At 44.6% G+C, this 19,959-nt stretch overlaps 1 protein-coding gene across 2 annotated transcripts in view; it reads left to right on the forward strand.

Moving 5' to 3' along the window:
- The window catches only part of gabbr1b (gamma-aminobutyric acid (GABA) B receptor, 1b), an 83,599-nt gene that overhangs the window by 22,321 nt on the left and 41,319 nt on the right, over positions 1–19,959 (forward strand). For both annotated transcript variants that reach the window (XM_077744075.1, XM_077744074.1), the window contains exons 2-8: positions 420–554; positions 2,506–2,676; positions 4,853–4,954; positions 8,225–8,290; positions 10,012–10,203; positions 12,746–12,991; positions 13,147–13,210. In XM_077744075.1, coding sequence (XP_077600201.1) covers positions 420–554; positions 2,506–2,676; positions 4,853–4,954; positions 8,225–8,290; positions 10,012–10,203; positions 12,746–12,991; positions 13,147–13,210 — 976 coding nt within the window. The remainder of the gene's footprint in view (positions 1–419; positions 555–2,505; positions 2,677–4,852; positions 4,955–8,224; positions 8,291–10,011; positions 10,204–12,745; positions 12,992–13,146; positions 13,211–19,959) is intronic.

The following is a 19,959-nucleotide window of genomic DNA, read 5'->3' on the forward strand; positions in this document are numbered from 1 at the left end:
ATTCCAAAAGCCAGTTTCTGCACCCGGTGATCGGACCACCAAGGATCCCAGCCACCAGGTGCTCACCAATGTGCCCCTCTTCCAGGCCTTCAATTTATTGGTCTTTCTCATTATAAGAGGTCTTCTGAGCCATTCCTTTTCTGGTCCCTCACCTTAGACCAGTTTGACTCTACCAGGGACACAACGCCCCAGACAACATAGCTCCAATGATCACTGGGAAACATCACCACGATAAGGTGATGGCTCATCAGGGGTTATTGTACATTAAATATATACATATATTTTTGTGCTTTTTGTCATTTTTGTTCATAGGAGCGCCATGATTTTTCTCATGTATGATGTGTATATGTGCTTGATAAATTGAGTTTGGGAAACAAAACTGTATTTACTGAAAGCCAATGCTATTTCTGTGTTAACAGTGTGATCCTGGAGAGGCCACCAAACTGCTTTATGACCTTCTGTATACTGAACCCATCAAGATTGTACTGATGCCTGGCTGCAGCTCTGTTTCCACACTTGTTGCAGAGGCTGCTCGCATGTGGAACCTTATAGTGGTAAGATTCATACATTCACCTTCATGATGAGAGACATTAAGTCTATATCATATCATCTGTAATGGACCTGACAAAAATAATTTATTCGACTGGAGGTCGTTGATAGGCAGGATTCTGTAAGTGTCTGCGCCCCGTCTGCACGTCGTAAAATTCATGATTGGCTGGTCACTAGATGAGGTCACTAGATGAAATGAAAAAATGAAAATGAAAATGAAAATCAGACATAGGCATTGTCGTCATCATTGACTTGACTCGCAAGATTGTCCGCACCCCCTGCTGCGTCACTACGGTATCGCATCGGCGATCAACAGAACTCTTACATTGCTAGGATTCTACAAGTGTCTGCAACCCGTCATAAAATTCATGAATGGTTCTTTCAATTGGTCCATTTTTAGTGGTTTATGGTTCTTTTTAGGAATTTGAAATCATACTCAATCACGGGAATACAAAAATATATTTTTAGTATTGCAGATTTCCAAAAAATAGTTACAAAAATATTTGTCTACGTAATTCTATGCAATTTTAACACAAAAAAGCATACAATGAAAATAGTCACCAAAATAAAATAAAAAACCTGATCGACCGCCTCCGGTCGATTATGCTTACTATGTTCCCTTTATTTTAGTATAGTTCACATACGGGAGGTGTGATGGTAGACTGAAGACAGGATAAGCAATGTTGAAAATGGGTAGGTTTAGTCACAATACAGTGCTTTGTTGTGGTTGGATTAGATGGTTGGATAACTGTACCTTTTATCCACATTTCTAATCTACAATTTACACCATTCATGCCTTTTGTTCCGTTTAACAATGGCAACGAAGTATTATGCTTGCCGTCAAACAGTGGGAGGAAGCCAAAGAATTCTTTGCAAACCTATAAAGCGTGAAATCAATGTGTGAACACATATAGAGTAAACTGCCTGCCAAGAAGGTAACCTAATGGCAAAATGTTTTTATATTAAATTACTAGGCAGACCAATTTATATCTCATTTGTTGGTCCATACAACCATGTAAAAGTTATAACACAGTCCTAACTGGATATAAATTTATTTGTCTGTGTATGGTATCACAAAAAATATTGTGTAAAAATATTACTTTGGCTATATTTATATTTGAGTGTTTTAAAATACGGCTAAATCAGTATTAAAATTTGATGACAGATGACCTAGACTTCTTTACATTGGGGGAATTTGAGTGGATTAGATGTGATGGATAAATAGGTAGAGAAAACAAAAAGAAAAACAAATCTGGAAGTCCTGCATGTTCTAGCAAGTCATGTAAATAAAGTGCATTTAATTCCTTCTGGGTGGTTAGCGCGTTGGCCTTAAACGTCTAGGGTCCTGAGTTCAAATCCTGACTGGTCCAACTGTGTGGAGTACTCCGGTTTCCCCCAACATTTCAAAAACGTGGTAGGCTGATTGGACACTCTATATTGGCCCTAGCTATGAGTGTGACTTGAAAAACAATAAAAGAAGAGGTATCAAGCCTGCATAAAATATGAAAATATATTCAACTAAGGAGGCCTGGTGGCTTATTGGCTAGCGTGTCAGCCTCACAGCTCTGGGGCTCACATCCACATGTTTGGAGTTTTCATGTCCTCCCCAGGCTTGCGTGGGTTTCCCTCAGGTACTCTGGTTTCCTCCCACATTTCAAAAACATGCATGGTAGGCTTATTGGACAGTCCAAATTGCCTCTGGGTATGGGTGTGAGTGTGCTAGGTTGTCCGATTCATGGTGTCTCTCGCCTCTGGTCTGGAGACAGCTGGGATTGGCTCCATCACCCCCCGCAACCATAATGAGGAAAAAGCGGTTTTGAAAATGAGAAAAGATGAGAACAATTAAGCACTTGGTTACTGGTAACTGGTTCATTCTCTTGCACTTTTCATAACCGTGGATCTGTGTAAAGACAAGAATAACAGTTATTTATTCAATACACCTTCATTCCTTTTCAGTTATCCTACGGGTCCAGTTCTCCAGCTCTGTCTAATCGCCAACGCTTTCCTACTTTCTTTCGAACTCATCCATCTGCAACATTGCACAACCCCACTCGAGTCCAGCTCTTCCAGAAGTGGAAATGGACCAAGATTGCCACTATTCAGCAAACAACAGAAGTTTTTACATCAGTGAGTCATATATTTAAATGAAGCTTTGTAGTTCTGCACCGCAAAATTTGCATTTTTGGGTGAAAAAAAATAGTTTTTATATTACAATCTGTTAGCTGTTCATTTGTATAATTATGTAGTAATTGTATTCAAGTGGAAAGAATCAAACACGGTGTTGATGGTGCACCGCTTTCCCCGCCTCAAGTGTCAGATGGTGGATCATAATTTCTTTAAAGCTGTCCAGAAGTCATTCTCCATGGCCTCACTGAACTCCTCCCTTGGGCTGTGTGCCACTTGGCCAGCCTATAACCCAGTGGCGGTCTGTGCATTTTCTCATAGCGCATTCGAAGGGTAAAATCCACTTCCTAGCAGCATTTAATGATTAAATACAAATATTGGAGCTTTTCAGACATTACAACCGGGCCTAGGGGGTGATTTTCCCGGGAAAAGACTGCGATGAACGTCAATGGCGTACTGGCAAACCTTGCCCGAAAATGGGGTAAAATCCAGCCAAAAACAGCATTTATTGATTAAATACAAATACTGGAGCTTTTTAGACATCAGAACTGGGCCCAGAGTATCATTTCCTCGGGAAAAAGACAGCAATAAACATTGATACGTCCATATGCGAAACGGCAAAAAAAGGCACTAAAATGGAGTAAAATCCACTTCCTAGCAGCATTTATTGATTTAATAGAAATACTGGAGCTTTTCAGACATTACAAGCCAGGGGGGTGATTTCCCCGGGAAAAGACAGCGATGGATGTCAATGGTGAAACGGCAAAAAATGCACTCAAATGGGGTAAAATCCACTTCCTAGCAGCATTTAGAGATTAAATACAAACACCGTAGCTTTTCAGATATCAGAACTTGGACAGAAATGAATGTGAAGGCCTTGAGGCAGATTTTTGACCCTGGCAACAAATAATGGCTGAAATGTGATCCGTTGAATGCTTCAATATGAAAACACACATATGGAAGCAATGCAACCAGGCAATAGGCTCCAGTACCCCCGCAACACTAGTGAGGATAAACCGGTTCAGAAAATGAGACTATAACTTAAAATCCTGTAGATATTCGTATTAAATTATTCCTTACAATGGTTACAATCAAGAATATTCCGGCACCATAACACACAAGAACTGTGATGCAACATTATTTTGGGCTGAACAATATGGGGTAAAAAATGAATTTTTGGGTATTTGCAATATATTGTGCAAAATATTTCAAAATTATAAATTCAAGAATATTTTAATACCGCTTTTTGCGAAGACTTTGGTTGACATTGTATTCAAATAATACCGTTTGATTCAGGCGAAGGGTGGATCGGGTCGCAAATTTTTAGAAATAAAATCACAATCTTTTATTACAATTTTATCACAATGCTTATTTCAGTGTTCCAAACCACTGTGGAAGATGGTTTCGTTTGCCGTGTGAAATTATTTTCGAAACATTCTTAAATTGTAACATTCCAAGAGATTAGTTATATTACGAGATTGGAGTCATAATAATACAATTTATAAGTCATACATTATAATTTTACAAATTTCTAATTGTAAATTACAAGAGAAAATTCGTAATATATAATAAATACACGGACAAGGGTTAAGTGAGACATGGGGTCTAAATACACCAACAGACAAGACAATTAGGAACACCAGGCTCACACAAGGTAGGGTAAGCACGAGAGACACAGCAGGTGAAACTATTGGCCACTAAACTGGACCCCCTCAATGCCACGGCTGTGCCTAGATCTTCTGTCCATAAAAGTTATGAACAGAATCAGTGACATAGGGCAGCCCTGGTGGAGTCCAAAGCAACCACTTTAATAACTAAGAAGGGATCTTACAAAACAACAAGGACTTGTGAAACGGAAAACAAAACTAAACCGGAAACAAGAGAATGAGTGGTATCGAGGAGAAAGGTAGCGTGGCTGCATGGCTCTTGACAGGCACCACCTTGCGCCTCTGCTTTAGCGACGCGGAAGTGGTCCACTCGGAATCAATGCTCCGGACATGAGAGAAACTTTGTTGGAGGTGGGAATTGAAACTCCTTCAATATGACCCTACTGTATGATGAGGTGTGAATTTATTGTCTTAGCACTTTTAGTGAACTTTTATTTACTAAGTATCTTCTCTCAATGTACCTATTTCAGTGTTTTCTGTGTTACTATATCGTTGCTCTGTGTTTTTGACAGACCCTGGATGACCTGGAAGAGAGGGTTAAAGAGGCTGGGATTGAAATAAGCGTTCGTCAAAGTTTCCTAACTGACCCTGCCGTTGCTGTCAAAAACCTCAAGGTGCCTCAAACTCATAATTATTTTAACATAAAACTCATAGAGTTCATTCAGTGTTAAAAAATCGCCACATCAGCGGCCCGGCGACGTACACGTCGGCCTCACAGCTTTGGGGTCCTGGGTTCAAATCCAGGTCGGTCCACCTGTGTGGAGTTTGCATGTTCTCCCTGGGCATTGGTGGGTTATCTTTGGATACTCTGGTTTCATCCCACATTTGAAAAACATTCATGCTAGGCTGATTGGACACTCGAAATTGCCCTTTGGTATAAGTGTGCGAGTGAATGTTTTTTTTGCGCCCCGTGCTTCGCACCGGTTCAGGGAATCCCCCGCCTCTGACCCAAAGTAAGTTGCAATAGTCTCCAGCACCCCCGCAACTCTAGTGTGGATAAAGCAGTTGAGGTCGTTGAATTTTACAATTTTTCTGGTATATATCCATACCCAATTTTCACCTCCATATTCATGGTTTTAATAGGGAGTACAAATGTGTTACTTATTCATTCATTTTCTGAACTGTTTTATCCTCATTAGGATTGTGGGGGGTGCTGGAGTCTATCCCAGCTGACTTCGGGCCAGAGGCAGCGGACACCCGGAATCGGTGGCCAGTTGAGCCGCCACATGTCTTACCTTGAAGGGAAAATCTTAAGTAAAATTATCGCACACTGAGATACTCTACTAATCAAAAGGATCATCTGCATGAATGGACATTCCTAAAGGGTGTTGCCTGCACGTAGACAAATTCAAAAAGGAAGTCACTTGAGCACTAAGACCAATTTGTCCGTAGTGGTCTAGTTTTTCATCCCTTGCTAAGATGGCGGTAATTAAATTAGTTTTTTCACATTTTATGCAAGATACGGTTTATTTTATTCTTGAATTTAATTCAGACATCAAAATTAATTTTGTTAAGCATTGTCTTGCATTATAGCTTATATTGAACACTTTTATTGTCGTTACCGTGGTATAATGTGATTCAAAGTACACAAATAAAAACAAAAAACAGACAAATAAATAATCATTAAATAAGAAATGAATAAATATGTTGTCCAAGTGGGATGAACAGAGCGTTGCGGCCTTGCTCCGTCTGAAGTCCAGGACGAGTTCCATGGTTTTGGGGACATTCAGTGCCAAGTTGTTGAGAGCGCACAACTCGCTGAGTTTATGGACAAGAAACAAACAAATACATAGATAATAAATATATAATAATGATGAATAAATATTCAATAAATAGTAATAGACAAATAACTGGTCAACATATTAAATAAGTAGTATAAGTAGTAGTAATAAGTCTTGATTATGTCATAGGTGTAGAACTCGAGTTGAGCATGGTGAAAGCTCTTGGGAAGAAACTGTCCGTGAGTTGTTTGTCTTGGCTGTTATGGCTCTGTAGCGCCTTCAAGGGGGCAGCAGGTTAAAGTGGTGGAAGCCGGGATGCGCATTGTCTTTTAAAATGCTCTCTACTCTTCTAAGGCACCAGAAGTTGATGATCTTTTGGGCTGTGTTGATCACCATCTGCAGGTTGGTGTTCATTGGCTCCTTCCTGAGTACTTTCAGGAAATGTAGCCTCCAATGCGCCTTCTTGACGAGTGCTCTGGTGTTTGCTGCACAACTGAGATCAGCAGAGATGTGGACTCCTAGTATTTTAAAAGTCTTCACTTGCTCCACATATTCGCCATTAATATACAGGGGCGACGTAGCAGCCTTGTTGTCCAGGATGAGTTCTCTGGTTATGGAGACGTTCACCTCCAAGTTGGATCTACATGATGTTAAACACCACCGTTGGTGGTGAGGGCCGGGGTATGTACACTGGTGTTACCAGTGGGACGTCTCTTAGTTCATCACTGTGCTGCCTTCTGATCTGCTGTTCCATTAGCTCCCTGGTGGTCTCATGCTTTTCGGACTTCTTCTCCTCCAGCAGTTGTCTGGCGGGCTTGAAAGGGTCCTTGTAGAAGCTCGCTCGCTCTTTCTGCTTCCATTTTCTACGCTTGCAGATGCGTTCAGCTCTGCAAAGCCTGGATAGTTTTTGCCTTACCTCCTCCCACAGAACTTTCGGTCCTCTCTCTCTGACTCAGTTGCCTTTCTCCACTTCTTGTCAACTTGTCGGTGTCTTTGCACGAGCTGGGCGATTTGAAGAAGGCGGTTTGGAATGTATTGCGTTATAATCGAATAAATATGATAGTTCCGTTCTGGAGATGCAGAGGTCAGGATAATGTATTCAAGAAGTGACGGGGAAGCAAGGTGAAGGTACCCTACAGGGGGTGCGCAATAACAGGTCGTGAGAAGCAAGAGGAAGATCATTAGCCAAAGGAATCACATATATCCAAGAAACGCATGAAACTACTTTTTAGTTGATCGAGCGACGTGGTGGTGCGTACACTGCGGTCTTAAAGGATGCTGGTGATGATTGATTTCAGCGTTGGCCCCACCACCTGTCTGACCTGCAACCAAATTGAAATCCTTAGACCTGCTTCAAGAGATGCAGGTATCAGGGGGAGGGGGTGGATGCCCTAAAATACACAAAAAGGACCGACCATCCTTTGAACCAACCCTCGAACCCAGAACCGTGAGGTCAACGCGCTAACCACAATCTGTCGGGCCACCCAGTTTTTAATTTAGATTTAATATATATTTTGTGTTATTTCAATGAAATCTTCCAAATGTTAAGTTTTAGTAACTCAATTGCAATGCATTGTGACGTTATGGAATACATTTGGCACTAGTGCGGTGTCACAGTCAATTTATCCGCAATGAAAAAAGAAAGTTCTGTATACATACTATGTGCAGAAACGCATATTTTTTCTGTTTACTGAACTTTTCACTGAAAGTGAAAGAAAACTGTCATTCATTTACTGCCTCCTTTGTCCTCCACCTGTCACCCTACATTTGCTTTTGAATTTTGAACACAAAAATGTGTTTGCGCACACACAAACACAATTATGCATGCGCACGCACGTACACACACACACACACACACTCACACACATGCGCAGCACACACGTACACGCATGCACACAGACACAAACACACACACATGCGTGCACACATGCACGCGGACACACACACGCACACCCTAAAAATGACCTTGGCATGAATGTTGGGCTAGATTTATTGTGCATGATAAATTAGTTATTGGAATAGAAACCATGGCAACAGCAATATTATAACTGGTGATATAAGGTCTACAGTTTTACTGGTTACTGTTGTGTTATCCACAACGTGAGGCCTGTTAGTTTTCTTCTCATGTGTAGCCCCTGTGGGTGATTGTTTTTCTCTTTCAAGCGTCAGGATGCTCGAATCATTGTTGGCCTCTTCTATGAAACTGAAGCCAGAAAGGTCTTTTGCGAGGTAATATATTCTTTCTTCATTTATTTTTACACTGCATAGTCATTGATATTGTCAGATTTAGATTGAAAAAAATGCAAATTTTGAGTCTCTCAATACAGTACTGCACCAATTACTGTGGATTTTTTAGGTTGTTCTATGCTAACTGTCTCAATGATGAACAAGACATACTGGATGTGGTTGGCATCTCTGCCTCACTGTTACAGTTGTGGTCAAAAGTTTACATACACAACATGTGACTGATGTGAAAATGTGTAGTAGTGATGCAAGCTGAGAATTAATTGTACAAATATCTGAAATTTCAATTACACCCATAATTGTGGGTGTTGTGTCGGGAAGGACATCGGGTGTAAAAAGAAAAACCTCTGTTCCAATTCTATAGAACGCTGCTACACTTTTTCTGTGGTGATCCTGTGAGAATACGCTGCAAGTCCACCACCATCTGTGGGAAATCCTGCAAGATTCGAAGGGTCCACCCCAATATGGCTATTTTTAGAAATACAGTTGTGGTCAAAGGTTTACATACACTTGTGAAGAACATAATGTCATGGCTCTCTTCAGTTTCCAGTTATTTCAACAACTCTAATTTTTCTTTAGAGTGATTGGAGCAGAAACTTCTTTGTCACGAAAAACATTCATGAAGTTTGGTTCTTTTTTGAATTTATTATGGGTTAACAGAAAAAGTGATCAAATCTGCTGGGTCAAAAATATACATACAGCAACTTGAATTAGCAATTTTGGTGACTTAGTTGTGTAAGTGAAATGAGATTCACAGCATGGCCTCTTAACTTCTTGTGAGTGGATATGAGTGACTACAGCTGGTGACTTGTCTGAGGACATTTAAATAGGGCTCATTGGATGCAAATGCCCACAAACGCTACAATCGGAAAGTCAACGGAGCTCAGCAACGATCTCAAAAAGAGAATCCTTGACTTGAACAAATCAGGAAAGTCACTTGGATCCATTTCAAAGCAGCTGCAGGTCCCAAGAGCAACAATGCAAACAATTGTTTGTAAGTATGAAGTGAATGGCACTGTTTTGTCACTGCCACAATCAGGAAGAAAATGCAAGCTACCACCTGCTGCTGAGAGAAAATTGGTTAGGAGGGTGAAGATTCAACCGGAAATCACCAAAAAGCAGATCTGCTAAGAATTAGAACCTGCTGCAACACAGGTGTCAGTGTCCACAGTCAGGCGTGTTTTGCATCTCCATGGACTGAGGCTGCCGTGCAAGAAGGAAGCCCTTCCTCCACAGGCAGCACTTTAAGGCTCGACTGAAGTTTGCTGCTGATCACATGTACAAAGATAAAAACTTCTGGAGGAAAGTTCTGTGGTCAGACAAAACAAAAATCAAGCTGTTTTGTCACTATGCCCAGCAATATGTTTGGAGGAGAAAAGGTGAGGCCTTTAACCCCAAATTCACCATGCCTACTGTCAAGCACAGTGGTGGTAGTTTTATGCTGTTGGGCTGTTTGCTGCCAATGGAACTGGTGCTTTACAGAGAGTAAATGATTACCTTCAAATTCTCCAAGATAACCCAAAGTCATCAGCCCGAAGATTGGGTCTTGGGTGCAGTTGGGTGTTTCAACCGGACAATGACCCTTTTCCTCAGGAGTAAAAAAAAATAACTATACATAGAAAACAAAATATTGTATTTCTTATTATTTTTTTTATTTTATTAATAATCTTCTTTAATTGCTAAAATGTTACATTCTCCCATCGCAGGTCTACAAGGAAAAGCTGTATGGGAAAAAATATGTGTGGTTCCTTATCGGTTGGTACGCTGACAACTGGTTTAAAATTAATGACCCATCCATAAACTGCACAGTGGAGCAAATGACAGAAGCCGTAGAAGGTCATGTGACCACTGAGATTGTCATGCTTAACCCAGAGACCATACGAGGAGCCTCCAATTTGGTAAGACATGGGTAGGTAATAAAATTGCTTAACAAGATTAAAAACAGGTTCACTGTTGAGGTTTTGTTTGCAGTCATCTACTGTCTATGTCTGTCCTAGTTATGACAATAAAGGAAAAAAAATATGCTTATGCAGTACATTACAGTAAAACTTATGAATTATGAGAAATATGAGATACCAGTAAGATTCCGAGCAAATATTTGACTTGAGATACGAGAAAAAGTTTGAGATATGACCATACAGACAGCCACATCCCCCTCGTGTAAAGATCTGCATGATCACTGGGCGGAGTGTTGCAGTTTTTTCGTGTTTTTTTTTTTTGCGTTAGTCAGTGCAGAATTAAGAGAAACACAATAGTAGGTCCAAAGCAAGGGAGCTTTTTCAGTGGCATAAGGCATATTTTCACTGGGATTTTTGGCCAGCATATTAATTTTAAGACATAAATCAATCATTTTTCTCATTTTTGTTTTTCTCACATCTTTCATCCAAAATTTGGACACTTTAACTAGTTTTAAAGGGTTTAGTTTCCAGTTGTCTGAGGACCGTGCAATGAATTAGATAATTTTCATATAAAGTATTGTTCTACAAAATTCTCAAGTTACGAAAAAAGTTCTGGAACCAATAAATTCCGTAAGTAGAGGTAGAAAATCCTTTAAATCAAGAGGTTGGGTTTTTTTGGGGTATCTTGCTACTATAATTAATTGTTTTAAGAAATGCATTCAGTAGTTTTTTTTGTGATAGCAAAATAAAATGAACAAACGGTTGTCAGGTTTTATTTTTGCATATTTATCACACAGGTTTCAGATCGTCAAATCAATTTTCGTATAATACAGAGAAAACGCAAGGAAAGAGAAAATGCGGTTTCTAAATGATGATTTTATTTACCAAGGCAGAAGAAAATCCAAACTTGTCTGGCCATCTGTGGAAAAAGCAATTGCCCTCAAAAAGCTCCAAGATCAGAGCATCATGCCACAAACCAAAGAAATTCAAAAAGACATGAAAAAAGTGATGGACATCTTTCAGTCTGGAAAGGTTGCAAAGCCATTTCCAAGGCTTTGGGGCTCCCGAAAACCACTGTCAACGGGATTGTCTAAGCATTGAGAGAACTGGAAACAGTGGCAAACCTTCTCTGGAGTGGTCAGCCAGCTAAAACTACTCCAATAGTGTGACGATGACTCATCCATTAGGTCAGAAAAGAACCTATTATAACATCAAAAAAACTGCAGACCTCACTGGTCTCAGTTAAGGTCAATGTTCATGACTCTACAATGAGAAAAACACTGCCTGATAGGTTCATCAATAGTCATTTCCAAATGCACGCATAAACAAAGAAAAAAGACAATCTTCTGGATTTTTCTTGCAAGGAAAACAAACCGGTGAGCAGCAGTCCCCACTCTGTTCTCACCTCACACCCCTTTTTTGCTGTTTATTAACTTCAAGGACCCTAGTTACAATGGACGCTTCAACTCTCAAGAGAGGACCCAATTTGAACTCAGGACCCCAGACCCATGTTGTAATGAAAGTGTACACATACATTCTTACATCTATCCTCATAGAGTTCAGTATTCCTGAAAAAGACAACCTTGATAAAGAATTGTTTAATATGTGTGACATCAAAGCTCGGTTATTCTAGATCAGGGATGTTCAAACTTTTTTGCTCCTACATCTACTTTTCAAGGAGTCAACCTGATGCGATCTACCTTTTTTCTAGGGTCTGACAAAGCGCAGCAGTTATGTATTCGAGGTTTATCAACATGTATATGGGAGTGGGAGGGAACTGGGTGAAATCCACTCCCAATTCATGCACTAACTGCATATTTTCCAAATTCATAATAGCATTGCTAAGGGAACTGACATACTGCATCAAATGTTGTTGTTGTGCAATCTACCAGAAGTACCCTAGCGATCTACTGGTAGATCGCAATCAATGTATTGAGCCCCCCCCCCCCCCTGTTCTAGATCATTGAAAGGAATTGTTGGGTTTATTCTGTATTACTATTATACATATATGTGTAGTAATTCATTTCTTTGTTAAATCATTAAATCATTTTTTCCTTTCGTTCGGCTCGAGGTCATAAACTGCCGCCTAGTCCACTCTCACATGGACTTATCCAAGGATTGTTTATACAGCAACTCACCCAATCTGGGGCTTCGAGATCGGTTGTTCTCTTTTGCAACGGAGCCAGGGTCACTGGCCAATAACAAAGATATTGTTTCTGCCACTTCCATAACACTCGTGACACTTCGGACTTCTTTATGTAATTGTTATATAATTGTTAGGTCAAATGAAGGCGTGATTGTTTTTATCCAAATGCCTTAAAGCCGTACGCAATATACTGTTCGAGAGGATACTTTTGAAGACATCCTCCCTTAAGGTTCTTATCTGTGATCCAATCTATTTTATTAAATGTCAATAATTGAATAAGATGTCTGCCTGCAGTTATTGATAATTACAAACAAGGGTAATTATTAATGAACCTATCAGGAATTCAGTAAATACCTAAATTGTAATTTATTTTACTGTGCTCATCTTTTATTGCAGACCTCTCAGGAATTTCTTGACCAATTGATGTCAAAGTTGGGTGGGAAAAACTCAGAAGAAACTGGGGGGTTTCAGGAAGCCCCCCTAGCTTATGATGCTGTGTGGGCTCTCGCACTGGCTCTCAACAAAACTGTGGGCCCATTAAAGGCGAAGGGTCGGTGTTTGGAAGATTTTAATTACAACAACCGAGATATAACAGCTGAAATCTACCGTGCCCTAAACACCAGCTCTTTCGAAGGAGTTTCAGTAAGTACAAACATTCCAGAGAAAATTAAAACATGAAGATGGATGGGAGTGAGTGAAGGATAAGGAACCAGACATTATTAGATGTTTGAAGGGCCAAGTGCAGTTAATAGAAGGAAAGGGTGTGAAATCAATAAAATTCTGCCTGTCTCTTACAGGGGCATGTAATATTTGATGCCCAAGGTTCGCGCATGGCCTGGACTCTAATTGAACAGCTTCAAGGTAGGCTGCCGCTTGTTTCTTCTTTAAATTGGAATTATATTACAATATTGAGGTAGAAAAAGAAGCAAACATATCAATCTATTGCTTTTACTACAAAGTGTTTCTTATGGGAGCATTTAGCGATAGTTTGACTCACTAGTGTAAGAAAATGTGAAATACAGTGATTGGTAAAAAAGTAATCAATCATGTGTGCATTTTAATTACTACATAAAAAAATATGTTTGCACACGTCACCTTGTGGTGGAGTGGTTCACTCACCTCACTTTGGTGCAGTGGACTCAATTCCCGCTGGTTGGGGTTGCGGGTGGTCTTCTGTCTCTCTGTATGCCCTACAACTGACTGGGACCAGTCTAGGGGTTGTAGTCTACCTTTTGCCCGAAGATAGCTGGGTTAAGATCCAGCAACCACTGCAATCCTTTCAAATAGGCGCATAGAAGATGAATGAATGAACGTTTGGACATGAAATATGGCACAATTTGTAATCATATTTGTTGTAAGGATTATGTTACAAGCATACAAGCATTTTAATTGAGGATTGCCATCTTTCCATTTTTTTGTGACTTTTAAACAAATTATTTTATTAAAGTTTAGAATAAACAAAGGACTTGGGACCAGACTCGTTTTGGCAGGGAGTGGCCTTCCAACCAACCTTAAAAATTGCCACTTTGCACCAACTGGGTGTTTAAATTTGCTACGCCATTGCATGTATCCAAGCTAATGCTGTCGCAACTAGCCTTCTGGCATGAATTGTTCAGTTGAGATGAATTATATGCTGTTTTCAAAATGAAGTGACATAGACGAATGATAGTATTAACGGGCAGATTCGACAGTGGTTATCAATAAATAATTATAATAATACTAATAACCACTGAGTCTGTATAGAACACGATAGAAAAAGACTATTCTCACAAACCTTGCGGGACTGCTGGAGCCTATCCGAGCTGAATTTGAGAACCAGGTGGGGGACACCCTGAATGAACTGTTGGTCAGCCAATCGTAAGCTCAACGTTAAATTCACAGGCGGGAGTTTTTAATTTTTCTTTGTTAAAGAAAATAAAACAGCAAAAACTTGCTCGACAACGCAAACACATTAACATTTGTACTGAATGTGCTTGTCTCTAAAGGTTGGAAAGACCCCAACAAGAATCAACGTGATACAACAACTCAGATGTCACGTGGATTCTTTTTGGGGTCTGTCCAAACGTGGAGCGCTCAACGTTTCGTGCATAGTGTGTTTAGAGACGAGCACATTTAGTACGTGCACACGCCCAAATGTTAATGTGTTTGTGTTGTCTAGCGAGTTCTTGCTGTTTTATTTTCTTTAGTAAAGAAAAATAGAGCAAGTTTGTGCTGTTTTATTTTCTTTAAAAAATAAAAATCCCATCAGTGAATTGGGTTTTTCCAAACGTGGAGCGCTCAACGTAGGAACCGTTTCATAAAGTGTGTTTACGGTGGTGGTATTATTTAAATTTTACGGAACTACACCAATTGTGTAAAGTGGAGTGATCAAAGATTCAACCATAAGCTTGCCAGAAGATGGTGAATGGCTACCAAAAGCCCCTCATTGAAGTGAAAATGGCCAAGAACATATTACCAAATATTAGCAATGCCGAATGTCCATGAAACAGAAACGCAGGCAGGGATGGTGGTTGGGATATTAGCTCTAACACAGTGTGGGGCGTCCGCACCAGCCCGTGAATGGTCCAGCGGGCGTCCGCACCGGCCCGAGACAAGGCATCGGAGTAGCCGGTCTAGCGGGCATTCATGCCGGCATTGGGAGGGGATTGGGAGTGGCCTGTCCCCACTCGCCCTGTAAGTGATGGCCAAGCTCCCTGCCCTTAACAGACAACAGAATTTTAGAAGTCATCAGGCGGCTTACCCTGGCTCCTTGGGGTTAAGGTTAGCCGTCGCTGACCCCTTCATACAGGGGGCCCGGAACATCGCCGCCGACCCTCTTGTCCAGGGGGCCCGGAGCGTCGCTGCCGCTTATGGGTGGGCAGGAACTTGGCGGGCAGGAACTTGTCGGGAAGGAACTTGTCGGGGAGGAACTTGGCGGGCAGGAACTTGGCGGGCAGGAACTTGTCGGGCAGGAAGTTGGCGGTCAGGAAGTTGGCGGGCAGGAACTTAGCGGGCAGAAACTTGGCGGGCAGGAAGTTGGCGGGCAGGAACTTGGCAGGCAGGAACTTGGCGGGCAGGAACTTGGTGGGCAGGAACTTGGTGGGCAGGAACTTGGTGGGCAGGAACTAGGCGGACAGGCTGGGCCGCCAGTTGCACCCGTGCCAAAGCTACGCACAACGTTCCCTGTGCCAGCAGGGCCGCCAGTCGCACCCGTGCCGAAACCACGCACAAGATTCATTGTGCCGGCTGGACCGCCAGTCGCACCCGTGCCGAACCCAAGCACAAGATTCATCGTGCCGGCTAGACCGCCAGTGGCACCCATGCCAAAGTCACGCACAGTATTCATCGTGCCGGCTGGACCACCGGTCGTATCCATGCCGAAGTCACGCATAGTATTCCTCGTGCCGAAGTATGCCAGTTAAAGACAGAGACATGCTACAAGTGTTCCAAAGTAGGGCACATAGCAAGAATGTGTAAAACGATAACTAGACCAGAACACACACGGTATGTAACTCAGACAACAGGAAATGTTGATGATGCATTGTTTGGGTCATATCCCTTGAATGCCGTGTATCCTGCAAATACTGTCGGAAGTTGGAGGAAGGAAATGACGGTACAGTTAAAATGAGAAGGAACTCCTCTACAAATGCAACTGGACACAAGAGCTGTGGTAACACTTGTCTCTGAAAGAAAATATAGGAGACATCTCTCGCATCTGCCATTAAAAGTAAGTAAAGTGCAGCTCTCAACCTTTTCCGGAGAGAACATTCTTTTGGTGGGATTAGTGACTCTTAAGGTAGAATATGGGAACCAGAGTGGTGATATATCACTGGTAATCGCAAGAAGTGGCAGACCAGCCCTCCTTGGCCGTAACTGGCTAAAAATTTTCAAACTAGACTGTCAGGAGTGGCTGGATTGCCTTTCCTGGCATGACGTCACGATAACTATCAGCTGTCCCTAATTACGTGATTAGATTATTTTTGGTATTTAAGCATTATGATTTTCTGTGGACGCCGTCGGATCGTTCTGGTTTTGTTATGGTTTCGTTTCCTGTTAATCCTCGTAGTTCTTTTCGTTTGTAATGAGTGGTCAAGCCAAGTTATTTAAGTTATGTTACCCCGTTTATTAAATCAACCTACAAGAGCTACAGATCTGCCTCACCTATCCATTTACTTCGGCGACTCTGCATCTGGGTTCAACTTCTCCACCGATCCAGTCGCACTACGCGGCGAGATCGTAACAGCACGATCCGACCATCATGGACCCAGCGGAGCGCCACCCACGCTCGCGCCGACGCACTCGGCGACGCAAACCATCCACCTCGAAGACACCGGACTGCTTGGAATGTATAAGAAACCCCTCAGAATCGTTTAGGAATTTTGTAATGAACACACCGTGGTGCGGGGCTCTCAGGCACATCATTTCTAGAGATGAGCCACAGCTGGTAGGAGAGTTAGAGCCGCAGCGTACTCATACGCCCCACCACTGCTATGCACGTCGCCCTGGGAAGCCTTTACCGTTTCATCATGATGCCCAGGTGCGTACAACCACCAGAGACCGCCCAAGTTATCTTATGCCTATGCCCAGAGGTATTGATTCACCATGGAGGGAGCCTGAAGATTCTGGTGAGGAGGACATCGTTGAGGAAATTGATTTTTTCGCTGGCGTTTCGGAATCCGATGATGAATTCTTTGACCAATTCGGACCCCGAGACCTTCCACTGGAGGAGGATTATCCCGATTGTTTCCCCGATAATTCCTATTACAAATACCCCGACCAGCAATTACAGAGTGGGCTAACCACCAATTATGGGGCACGACGTGATGGCGGGGGTGCTGTGCAATCCTCCCAGAGGAGGCGCCGAGCGCCACGCCGTAGAGCGAAGCAAAAGCAATACCTGGACACACTAACTACTGTCCAAGTTACGCGCCCGACCACGTCCGTCCAAGCTCCTTTTCCGACCACATCCCTCCAAGCTCCTTTTCCGACCACCACCACGCTTTTCCAAGTGCCCCAAGTCACTCGGCCGACCACGCCTTTCCAAGTGCCCGAAGTCACTCGGCCGACCACGCCTTTCCAAGTGCCCGAAGTTACTCGGCCGACCACGCTGTACCAGCAGCTCCTAAGGACTATGCAGCCCTCCCCGTTCCAAGTGGCCGAAGTCACTCGGCCGACCACGCCTGTCCAAGTGGCCGAAGTCACTCGGCCGACCACGCCTGTCCAAGTGGCCGAAGTCACTCGGCCGACCACGCCTGTCCAAGTGGCCGAAGTCACTCGGCCGACCACGCCTGTCCAAGTGGCCGAAGTCACTCGGCCGACCACGCCTGCCCAAGTGGCCGAAGTCACTCGGCCGACCACGCCTGCCCAAGTGGCCGAAGTCACTCGGCCGACCACGCCTGTCCAAGTGGCCGAAGTCACTCGGCCGACCACGCCTGTCCAAGTGGCCGAAGTTACTCGGCCCAGCGCGCCGTTTCAAGTGCCCCAAGCTCCTGTGCCAAGGCCACGCAAATTACTCCCGTTGCCTTTGGGGTCGCCGGTCGCACCCGTACCGAAGCCACGGATCAGGTTTCTGGTGACGGGCGGCCATTCTAGCACCGCTCTCCCAAGCACCGCTCTCCCAAGCACCGCTCTCCCAAGCACCGCTCTCCCAAGCACCGCTCTCCCAAGCACCGCTCTCCCAAGCACCGCTCTCCCAAGCACCGCTCTCCCAAGAACCGCTCTCCCAAGAACCGCTCTCCCAAGCACCGCTCTCCCAAGCACCGCTCTCCCAAGCACCGCTCTCCCAAGCACCGCTCTCCCAAGCACCGCTCTCCCAAGCGCCTGCCCGTCCAGCGCCTGCCCGCCCAGGAGTGGCGACGATGCTCCGGCGCTCGAGGAAGACGGGGCCGGCGACGTCGAGAGTGGTATTTCGGCGGAGTCCCTGGAAGATGGGACTGGCGACGTCGAGAGAGGCAATTCGCCGGAGTCCCTGGAGGAAGGGGCTGGCGACGTCGAGAGTGCCAATTCCCCGGTGCCCCTGGAGGAAGAAGCCGGTGACGTCGAGAGAGGCAATTCGCCGGAGTCCCTGGAGGAAGGGGCTGGCGACGTCGAGAGTGCCAATTCGCCGGAGTCCCTGGAGGAAGGGGCTGGCGACGTCGAGAGTGCCAATTCGCCGGTGCCCCTGGAGGAAGAAGCCGGTGACGTCGAGAGTGGCAATTCGCCGGAGTCCCTGGATGAAGAAGCCGGCGACGTCAAAAGTGGTAATTCGCCGGAGTCCCTGGAAGAAGGGGCTGGCGACGTCAAGAGTGGTAATTCGCCGGAGTCCCTGGAGGAAGGGACTGGCGACGTCAAGAGTGGTAATTCGCCGGAGTCCCTGGAAGAAGGGGCTGGCGACGTCAAGAGTGGTAATTCGCCGGAGTCCCTGGAAGAAGGGACTGGCGACGTCAAGAGTGGTAATTCACCGGAGTCCCTGGATGAAGAAGCCGGCGACGTCGAGAGTGGCAATTCGCCGGTGCCCCTGGAGGACGGGGCCGGCGACGTCCAGAGAAGCAATGATCCGGGTTCCTGGGAGAAGAGGGTTGTCCACCTCCGAGCAAACAGGGTAAGGTGCCCGACCGTACTAAACTTCTAATATTTCCTGAAGGCAGGCAGTTTGGCAAAGACTTAAGGGACCAGCTGGGATGCCTGCCGGACCGACCAGCCTCGTCACGTTCTTGGCCGGCGCGGACGCCCGCCGGATCGACCACAGCCTCGTCTCGTTTCTGGCCTGCGCGGACGCCCGCCGGATCGACCTCAGACTCGTCTCGTTTCTGGCCGACGCGGACGCCCGCCGGACCGACCACTGCCTCGTCTCGTTTCTGGCCGGCGCGGACGCCCGCCGGATCGACCACTGCCTCGTCTCGTTCCTGGCCGGCGCGGACGGCCGCCGGACCGACCACAGCCTCGTCTCGTTTATGGCCGGCGCGGACGCCCGCCGGATCGACCACAGCCTCGTCTCGTTTCTGGCCGGCGCGGACGCCCGCCGGATCGACCTCAGCCTCGTCTCGTTTCTGGCCGGCGCGGACGCCCGCCAGACCTGCCACTGACTCGTCTCGTTTCTGGCCGGCGCGGACGCCCACCGGAGCGACCACAGCCTCGTCTTGTTTCTGGCCGACACGGACGCCCGCCAGACTTGCCTCTGCCCCGTCTTGTTTCTGACCGGCACGGACGCCCGCCAGACCTGCCACTGACTTGTCTCGTTTCTGGCTGGCGCGGACGTCCGCCGGAGCGACCTCTCCGTCTGTTCTTGGGTTGGTGTGGAAGACCACCGGACCACCGTCTAGAATCCGTCCCTTAGAGGGGATGTACTGTCAGGAGTGGCTGGATTGCCTTTCCTGGCATGACGTCACGATAACTATCAGCTGTCACTAATTACGTCATTAGATTATTTTTGGTATTTAAGCATTATGATTTTCTGTGGACGCCGTCGGATCGTTCTGGTTTTGTTATGGTTTCGTTTCCTGTTAATCCTCGTAGTCATTGCTGTTTCCATTGACGCCACGCCGCATGTTCTTTTCGTTTGTAATGAGTGGTCAAGCCAAGTTATTTAAGTTATGTTACCCCGTTTATTAAATCAACCTACAAGAGCTACAGATCTGCCTCACCTTTCCATT

This window comes from Stigmatopora nigra, chromosome 21 (assembly GCF_051989575.1).
Source record: "Stigmatopora nigra isolate UIUO_SnigA chromosome 21, RoL_Snig_1.1, whole genome shotgun sequence".
Lineage (NCBI taxonomy): Eukaryota > Metazoa > Chordata > Actinopteri > Syngnathiformes > Syngnathidae > Stigmatopora > Stigmatopora nigra.